The 10452-nt window shown below is 44.8% G+C and overlaps 1 protein-coding gene across 1 annotated transcript; it reads left to right on the top strand.

Annotated features, from left to right (window-relative positions):
- Window positions 1-684: 684 nt before the first annotated feature.
- On the top strand, window positions 685-3902 carry LOC311102462 (leucine-rich repeat and immunoglobulin-like domain-containing nogo receptor-interacting protein 2; the record flags this gene model as incomplete). Its single annotated transcript, XM_084143820.1, has 1 exon — window positions 685-3902. The coding sequence occupies one exon, from the start codon at window positions 685-687 to the stop codon at window positions 2518-2520; it is 1836 nt and encodes a 611-aa protein (XP_083999946.1). The 3' UTR covers window positions 2521-3902.
- Between the last annotated feature and the right edge of the window lie 6550 nt (window positions 3903-10452).

The raw sequence follows: 10452 nt of genomic DNA, 5'->3' as shown, positions 1-10452 counted from the left end.
TATTGGAGGGGTTTTCTTCCCCATCCTTCTCTATTTAAAGGTGCGGCTCCTGGGGGAACAGAGTTGCCCCTGGTTTAACTCCCGTCTCCCACCTCCTTGCATCCAAAATGGTTTCTGCCTAGTCTCTATGATATGACCAGGGTCAGTCCTGGCCACAAACCTTGGAACAACTTGCTCCTTGTTTTTTAACACGCCAGATACCCTTTCAACCTTTTGTGCTTACACATTGATCAGTATTTACGTTTTGCATCAGCTGTCCCACTCTGTTGCAGCTGAATATTATTGCCCATTTTCCGTAAAGTGTATTGCTGTGTGTCAATGCAATTTAAATTAAGTTTGATTTGATTTAAATTTCAGTTTACTTCATTTTGGCAGACAAAAATACTGCTGATAAAGGAAGAAAAGTGTTGATAGTGTGATGGGAAAGAAAGGGTGATAAAGGACGGAGAGAGAGCAAGAAATGGAAAACAGAGTGATGCAAGGTGGGGGAAAGATAGCAGCAGGGCAAAGCTTTGTTGGCAGTAAAGCTTTGTATAACAAACTGCTATTTTGCAGGATAATTCATGTTAGGTATTCTAATGCGCTCCTCCCTGTGTGTGTTTTTGTGTTGCAGGGCTATACAGTGATGGTGGTCTGCATGGATACGAAGCTGTGCCGTAACAGAGGACAGTGTGGGTAAAAGTCATGTGGCGCTCCGCCCTTTACCACTGCCACCCTCTACTGGGTGGGGCTCTGCTGCTCCTGCTGGCTAGCTGCGCCCTGGGCTGCCCCGCCCGCTGCGACTGCTCCGCCCAGAGCAAGTCAGTCAGCTGCCACCGCAAGCGCCTGTCCACCATCCCTGAGGGCATCCCCATCGAGACCCGGCTTCTGAACCTGAGCAAGAACAAGCTGCGGAGCATCACCCCAGACAACTTCTCCTCCTTCCTACAGCTGGAGGATCTGGACCTCAGCGATAACCAGATTGGCGTGGTCGAACCGGGCTCCTTCAAATTTCAGCTCTCCCTACGCTCGCTGAACTTCCACAGCAACCTCCTCCAGCTGGTTCCTGCCGGCGTGCTCTCAGGCCTGGCCAACCTCACTAGTCTGGACCTCAGCCACAACCGTCTAGTGGTGCTGCTGGACCACGGCTTCCAGGACCTTCGGAGGCTGATGTCCCTGGAGGTAGGCGACAATGAGCTGGTGTTCATCTCCCAGAGGGCCTTCACCGGCCTGCTGGGCCTACAGAGCCTCACCCTGGAGCGCTGCAACCTGACTGTGGTGCCCACCGACGCCCTGGGGCACCTGCACAGCCTGGTGGAGCTCCGCCTGCGCCACCTGGGCATCAGCACCATGAAGCCCTATTCCTTCAAGAGACTTCCCCGCCTTCGCCATCTGGAGATCGACTACTGGCCCTGGTTGGAAGTCTTACCCGCTCTGTCACTACACGGCCTCAACCTCACCACGCTCTCTGTCACCAATACCAACCTGTCTTCCTTCCCCGGCCCTGCTCTACGCAACCTGCCCTACCTCACGCACCTCAACCTGTCCTTCTGCCACATCCAGCACATCCAGCAAGGGGTGCTAGACCAGCTTCCGCGACTGCAGGAGTTGCACCTGCGAGGGGCTCAGCTGGTTTACATTGAACCCCTGGCCTTCCTGGGCCTCCCAGCACTGCGTATGTTGGACGTGTCCCACAACCAGCTGGACTCTGTGGAGCGAGCTGTGTTCAAGTCCCCTGACAGCTTGCAGACGCTGCTCATGGGGGGGAACCCTCTGGTGTGCGACTGCCGGCTCCTATGGCTACTGAGTGGCCGGAAGCCACCCTTGCTGCAGCTCCCTGACCCCCAGCCCGAGTGCAGTGCCCCTGAGCGCCTCCGTGGGAAACCCCTGCTGGACCTCAAGGAGCCGCTGGTGACACGGTATGTGATCTGCACCAAGCCCCGGATTGGGCCCAACACCACCCAGCTGCTGCTGGCAGACGAGGGGAAGCCTGTCCGGCTCAACTGCATTGCAGACGGGGCTCCTCGGCCCTCCATGGCCTGGGTGACGCCACACAGACGGTATGTCACAGCCAAGAGCACCGGTAGGGTGACGGTCCATACCGACGGAACCCTGGAGATCAAAGCTGCGGAGCTGCACGATAGCGGCGTGTACCTGTGTGTGGCCAGCAACGCGGCGGGCAACGCCAGCCTGTCGGCCTCACTGGCGGTGAAGAGTCTGGGCATCAGCGACAGATCACTCTACGACAACAAGATCGGACTCCTGGCAGACTCCAACGGGACCTGGGCCAACGGGACCGTCCTGTACAATATGACAAACCCCATAGACCTGAAGACCATCATCATCTCCACAGCAATGGGCTGCCTGTCCTTCCTGGGCGTGGTCATCTTCTGTTTCCTGCTCCTGTTTGCATGGAGTCGTGGGAAGGGAAGGCACAAGAGCAACTTTGACATCGAGTACGTTCCCCGCAAATCGAACGGGACAGCAGCGGAGGCAACTGAGACAAGCGGGCCCAGACGAGTCAACATGAAAATGATTTAATTTTACAAACGGACCAACTCATATGATAGTAACAAACAAAATACAGTGCATATCTTTTGCAAATGTTTCTTTGATACAGTGGAGTCGTGAAAATGGAAGTGATGTACCGATATAGTGGTGTTGATATGAAGATGATCTAGTGATTCAGTGGACATGTTGATAGAAAAGTTAACGATGATACTGTGGACGTGTTTATATAAAATGATGTTATCATACAATACACTGGATATAATACTATATAATCCACATATCAATATGAGAATGATGCAGTGATACACCGCTGGGCATGTGCTAGTTGGTGATGTGATGACTAATGATGTTGTAGACTCGCCATGACACCAAGATGAGAAAGGAAGTCTCTGGGAGTGACAGGGGATAAGTTGAGATGACAGTGGAGCTATCATTGCTCTGCCATGTCTGGAGTATATTATGTCTAATACCCATCTGAGCTGCAGGTGTGAGTGTGTGCGTGCGTGTATGTGTACTGCCTTCGTTGTGTGACAGGGTAATCATCAAGGATAATAGGGTCCAAAGTTGTTTTACCTGCCTTTGTATTCGTTCATTCATTGTAACAACAGTATTGTCACTGTTCAGTAAAATAACGTATGTTTGTAAGCACATGCAAATCACTCCAAACAATATCCAAGAGACCTGTTGCATATATTTTCAACTAGGTCACTGTTTCCCTTCGTACCACCTCAAGATAGGCATAGAGGGATTTTAGCAAATCAAGCTTCAACTCAAGGAACATTTATACACATGATATTTACAACTTCAAGTGGGATCTCAGCTCAAAGCACTAGAAAAACACAAGACAACTTCTTGCTGAAGAAATAGTAGCAGCTGAAAATGTTGGTTATTGCTTGGAAAAAGACCACAGACGATAAAAATTGTATGTTAAATCCCCTTTTATTACCTTATAAAACAATGGCAGATTTTCCTGCCAGCAAATTCCCCTGATGTAACATAAAAGAAATGGTCAGTGACTAGACTAGACACAATAGCAAAGATTTACTGACCAATGTCCTCCTTGGAACAGGACAAATCTCAGCCCTGTTGAGTTATGGGTTGTAATTGTATCCCCTCTAATTTTAGTATCCCAATGCTTCAAGCTGGCATGTCCGGAAGCCTCCCTTCGGCTAAAAGGGGTTTCTGGGTATTTAATTGATGACATTTGAAAGTTGTGGTGTTTTTGTTGAAATGTTTTAACTGTAAAAAAAGATATATATTAAAGGATGTATTAAGGGCAACTTTGTAAATGCAGGGATGTGCGTGTCAACATGTGTGATCCAGTTGTGATACAATGTTAAAGGTTGTATAAATGTTTTCATATGATAAATTTATGGGTATATTTTCAAACGGAAATAAATCGTAATCATACAGCTTTATGTGGTCATTTTGTCATTTCCAATGTCATATCAGTACATTTTACTTGATGTCCCAAACCTTTGTAATAGCAAACCACAGATGTGCAGACTCCTTAGCTAAATGTGAACTAGAAACCAACATGGTGTGTTGTAGCAAGAATATAGATTGGTTGTATCCTATGACGCAGGCCAAGGAAAGGTGACAAATGGGAATATTTTCATTTCCCACCAGATGTTAAGTTCAACACTCTTCTTAAACCACACCTACTATACCCGACGAGCCTGAATCTCTCCTCCTGAACATCAGAGAAATGTAGCTGCTCCTGATGTCTTCATTCAGCACCCTTCTCTTTACAGAGATCTGTGAAGGGTGCACTTGATGCTATCACGTTAATGGTTCAAAGTAATGATATCTTTGGAGTCTGCACACAGGGAATATTCAACAAGACAAGATCAAAGTCCCACCGAGGGGCTTTTATCACTTTTGTTACAGTGGTTTCTCCAAAGCTTGGGAAAGAAAGAGGGCTCCAGTAAACAATGGGGAGAAAGAAATACCACATGGATAATATTGCTGTCTCGTTTCCGTAGGCCATTTCACTAGATGAAGAGGATTTGGTAATCAGTGCTTTAATGATTGGTGCTAAGTGTGCTTTGCTATCTGGAGAGGAAACATAGTTATTAGTTTTATTTTATGCCTTTGATTAAACTTGGTGTATCTACATGGATTATAGCGAGCATATTGTGCCTGCAGTGAAATTAAATCGAAAATACTGCAGGGAAACATTCCAAAACCACTTCTTAAAGCTTTTTTATAAAGAGCCAGACCAAATAATATCACCTACAACACTAATGGCATCCATTCTGTTAATTAACCTCTTAGATTTTGAGCGCTTCTGGGCCGGTTCTGACTGACATTTGTGTGTACAAAGCACTCTGTGAACGCCTTAGGGTCCTGTGCCTTATAATGCCAGAAAGCCCCATCTGTCCTCTCTCCCCGTTCACTCTCTTAGTGGAGCTGTATGGAAAGTGTCAGGTTTCACAGCCTACATTTGTATAGGGAGTGACGTGTTGTAAAAATTAATGATTATTTTGTTGTTGCTTTTTGGTCTTAATTTAAGGCTTGGGTTAGGCAGTGTGGTTAAGGTTAGGGTTCAAATCACATTTTAAGAAGATACATTGTAGAAATAGGCAGGGTTTATGGCTGTGGTAACTAGTGAAGACCGAGTGAGCCCAGCCTGTGAGACACATGAACGGTAACAGTCTAGCGGATCCGGCCATTGTGGTTTCATCTCACTGTGATATTCTCAACTGGATTTAGAGCTCTCAACATGAAAAAAATACTAAATAATTTCATAGAATTGAAACAATACCACTTTCTCTTGGTCACAGATGGAATAAATCACTTAGTCCTTAAAGCTGAAGTAGTAACGAGTCTGCACACATTTGAATGGTGTCTCTGTGCCACTCAAATAGTGCCAATATTGGTGAATTGTACTGTCACTAAGTATTTATTTAGTTATAAGAAAAAGTGTTTTATAATTTGATTGTTACTATATTTAGAAATAATTTCAGTCATTTCAAGCCCTAGCTATTGTCCCACTTTTGTTGAATAGGAAAGAAATCATATATGATTTTTCATATTTTCATAATATTTGTACTACGTATTTGAGCTTGTGTCCACAAAAGTGAGTACACCTCAGTAATTTATAACTACTTTTACCAGAAAGGTGAGTTCCAGACCTTTCTAAAACTATGCAACATTAGCAGTTATTGTTTACGGACAAAATAATTATGTTTGGTTATGTCTATTTAGGTGGAAATCTTTTAGCTGTCCTATCATTTAACAGGTTTAATAGCACCACAGCCAGGCAGAATTACATCCTCCGCTCTACTTAGAATGAGGCCCCAAGCACACCATTAGCTTGAGCTTCCTGCTTAACCTCACAAAGGGTCTAGACCACAAACCTCACTGCTTCCCTGTGCAATTCCCCATTAAAACAAGGCTTGTGGCAAGTGTCAGTAAGACACACACTGTGAAAGATGAGAGCAATAAAAGGATCGAAGAGCATCGTATCATACATTGACGTTGTTGATCAGAATGTGGATTCACACACAAGGAAAGCACTGGAGGGAGAATCCACTATGACGTCATCAAGCCCGGGTTCTTACTTCTTAAGCATATTAAAATCACTAATTACTTTGGGCACCAAGAGTATAGGACCCCCCTGAGCGTTACATATGCGTAGCGAGAGAGAGAGAGAGAGAGATGGTGGGCTAGCCTGAGGCTAGGGGTGTGATTTGTGTTCGGTTGCAGAGGACTACAATCACATTAGGGATGTCCTCTGGGCTTGGATACGAACATGCCCTGGCTGTGTGAGAACATAACCCTGTAGGCAACTGAAATATGGATCCGTATTTAGATACGCATCACAGCATGATAGCTTTTAGAACGCTAGGAAAGGGCGAGAGAGAGACTGGAGACGAGTACGACATTAACTTAATTATGAATTTAATATCAATGTATTATGAAATCATTTAAAGCTGCGCTGCAGTTAATCTCCAAGTTTTAATGTATGAATGATTAATTAGCGAGTGTGACTTTCTGCCCCCTTCTCCTACTGCAGATACTAAATCATACAGGAAGAAAAGCACAATGCTAGGTTCTGATTAATTCAAGCTTTAATTCTCCTTAGATCTATCTTGAAAGTGTGCTTCAAATAGGCCCATTGATCTACTGATGTTTGTTTGAGCTGGTGTAGCCTTTTCATGACATGATTCCTCTTGTTAAAACACAAATGTATTCAGTTTTATGAAATAAGTATATTTTGGTTGCAATACGAGGGCCTATAACTTTGAGGATATGTTGAAGAAACAAAACAGCTATTCCTTTATTTTGGTAAGTGGTTCCGTGTCAGACAACAGTCCAGGCAGTGAGGCAGACGTCATGCCCTTTAGCTGATGAAGAGGTCATAGCGGCGCTTAGGGGTGTCATGAAGGCTAATTAGTGAGAATGAATGCCTATGGCCTTCAGGTCGAAACACAATTACTGACTAAATGAAAAAGTATGTAGGAGATAAGGCACCAGTTATCAGCAATGGAAAGTTTTAGCTTTAAACTCCTAATATTACCTCAAGTCCTAGATAAATATTAACATTTGAATTGTTTATCTGTGTGGGATGAGGTTTTCATTGAATACAACAGCAGCCATACCACCCTGGTCCCTGCCTCCCACAGCTGTCTTTTCACCTGAAGCTAAAGCAGGGCTGGGCCTAGTCGGTGCTTGGATGGGAGACCCCCTGGCTAAATCAGACAGATGCTGGGATCAGTGGCCCAGGCTAGTGATGGGGACACGGCCCTGTGAAATATGCTGTCGTTCAGGAGCGACCAAACTCAAGCCCTGGTGTTACTGTTAATCCTCAACATGATTCCCAATCTAGCCCCACTTTCATATCTTCAATGGCCATTCAATTATCCTGTAATTTAAATGGACAGAATCTCTCTCCTGTGATAGCTGACATGTGGTGTTCAATCTGGCACATACTGTAATGGCTGCTATGCATCCCCCAGGTGAGTGCACTACTGTACATTGGTAGTGGATGAAGTGCATTTGTTATATGTCTTTCAAATACTCTAACCCAAGATGATGCCTGAGAGATGGCCCGCTGTGTGTCACTGATCTTTGTCTGTCTGATAGTCTTATCCAAAATCCAGTTTATTGGCTTGTTTGTTTTTCCGGTATGGCATCGAAGTGCAGCTGTCGAAAAGGGATTCAGTTCAGCTGAGACGGGACTCTTTGAAGTTCTCTTTTTCCAACCACTACAGAGATTCTTGTGCATGCCTCATTTGGAATCATAGTGAGAAGGGCTCTGGGTTATAATTGTGCCTATGACCCACAGTTCCTCCATTGAAATGTGGCAGTTGAGCCCATCTTCACTTGAAGGTAAAAGAGTTGATGTGATTTATGCTCATAACAACTTGTCTTCGCAGCCTGCCTCATTTTAGACTTTCATCTGTCAACTTGCAACATCACCAAGGATTCCATGAGATTGTTTGAACTAATCCAATCCCAATAATTTGAAGTGAAAGTGTTGATGGTCTACAGTCCAGTGTAGTTTGTTACGAGAAAGAGGGTGGTAAAGAGGGCATGGGCAGAGGAGTGGATGAATTGCTCCCCTAGACACTCAGTAATACAAGGTCAGTTGCACATTTCCACCCTAATGGATTGGAGAGGGTAAGATTATCCTACATTGCTAAAAGGGATTTAGAAATTAATTTTAAATGGCCCTGGCTGGAGGCATAATTAAATGACCTTCCTTCAAAATAAACTCCTCCCTGCCTCACTCAATGCAACCCTAATTCCTGCTGCTCATAGATGAGGTAGAGGTCAATCAAACTCGACCAAGACCAAAACAATGGAATTGCCATGGAAAAGCGTGGCGGAAAGGCTATACATTTAGGCTATTGTTTATAAGTGTATTTCACACTATGTTGAGGTAAAAATCTGAGTATAATGCTTGTATGGATGTCAACCCCAACATATGTTCATGTCATCGTTCCCAAACAACTGCATTAGTACAGTTAAAAACGACTGACTAGCACCACCAATTTCTATATGCTAGCTATGCTAACAAGCTTATACGAACGGGAGTTAGCATTTAGCAGTCAGTTCTTTTAAACCTGAAAAGGGGCAACTTCTACATGGTATGCAGCGAAAACAGCCCAAAATATATCAAAATCGGACTTAGGCAACCGCATTGTGGGCATGTTATAATACATAAATCATGATGGATTTGACGGATATTCACTTTGTTTGATCCGATATGTTGAATGTGCGCCAACTCCTTTACCTCATCTATGCAGTGATTGTTTGCTTATCAGGTGCAAATCGAGTCAAAAGTATACACAAAACATTAAGAACGCCTGCTCTTTCCATGACATCGATTGACCAGGTGAATCCAGGTGAAAACTATGATCCCTTACTGATGTCACTTGTTAAATCCACTTCAATCAATGTTGATGAAGGGGAGGAGACAGGTTAAATAAGGTTTTTTAAGCCTTGAGACATGGATAGTGTATGTGTGCCATTCAGATGGTGAATGGGCATGACAAAATATTTATGTGCCTTTGAATGGTGTATGGTAGTAGGTGCCAGGTGCACCAGTTTGTGTTAAGAATTGCAATGCTGCTGGGTTTTTCAAGCTCAACAGTTTCCCGTGAGTATCAAGAATGGTCCACCAAAGGACATCCAGCCAAATTGACACAACTATGGGTAACATTGGAGTCAACATGGGCCAGCATCCTTGTGGAACGCTTTCGACACCTTGTAGAGTTCATGCCCCGACGAATTGAGGGAGGGGGCTGCAACTCAATATTAGGAAGGTGTTCCTAATGTTTGCTATACTCAGTGTATGAATCAACCTTCAATTGTATTTGTTTTGCAGATAAATTACATAATCTCTTTTACCCCTAATATTTCGCTAGACGGCAGTGTGCCTTTCTTCACGGCATATAACGTAGTGTTGACGAATGAGGAAGTGATTCTATTTCCCGGTGTTTTTCTGCGTTAAAGCAAATATTATGGATATACTGACAAGATACCACTACCCCGGCCACCAGCTCTGCACCCTCCGCTGCAACTTGCCCATGCCCCCCCCGCTTCTCCTTCACACAAATACAGACAGCTGATGTTCTGAAAGAGCTGCAAAATCTGGAACCCTACAAATAATCTGGGCTAGACAATCTGGACCCTTTCTTTCTAAAACTAGCCGCCGAAATTGTCGCAACCCCTATTACTAGCCTGTTCAACCTCTCTTTCGTAACGTCTGAGATCCCCAGAGATTGGAAAGCTGCCGCGGTCATCCCCCTCTTCAAAGCGGGTGACACTCTAGATGCAAACTGTTACAGACCCATATCCATCCTGCCCTGCCTTTCAAAAGTTTTTGAAAGCCAAGTTAACAAACAGATCACCGACCATTTCGAATCCCACCGTACCTTCTCCGCTATGCAATCCGGTTTCCGAGCTGGTCATGGGTGCACTTCAGCCACGCTCAAGGTCCTAAACGATATTATAACCACGATCGATAATAGACAGTACTGTGCAGCCGTTTTCATTGACCTGGCCAAGGCTTTCGACTCTGTCAACCACCGCATTCTTATTGGCAGACTAAATAGCCTTGGTTTCTCAAATGACTGCCTCGCCTGGTTCACCAACTACTTCTCAGATAGAGTTCAATGTGTCAAATCGGAGGGCCTGTTGTCTGGACCTATGGCAGTCTCTATGGGGGTGCCACAGGGTTCAATTCTTGGGCCGACTCTTTTCTCTGTGTATATCAATGACGTCGCTCTTGCTGCTGGTGACTCTCAGATCCACCTCTACGCAGACGACACCATTTTGTATACATCTGGCCCTTCATTGGACACTGTGTTAACAAACCTCCAAACGAGCTTCAATGCCATACAACACTCCTTCAGTAGCCTCCAACTGCTCTTAAACACTAGTAAAACTAAATGCATGCTCTTCAACCGAACGCTGCTTGCACCCGCCCACCCGACTAGAATCACTACT

This window comes from Coregonus lavaretus (assembly GCF_964263955.1).
Source record: "Coregonus lavaretus genome assembly, chromosome: 27".
NCBI lineage: Eukaryota > Metazoa > Chordata > Actinopteri > Salmoniformes > Salmonidae > Coregonus > Coregonus lavaretus.
The sequence above is the reverse complement of the archived record's forward strand: the minus strand, read 5'-3'. Positions and strand labels throughout refer to the sequence as shown.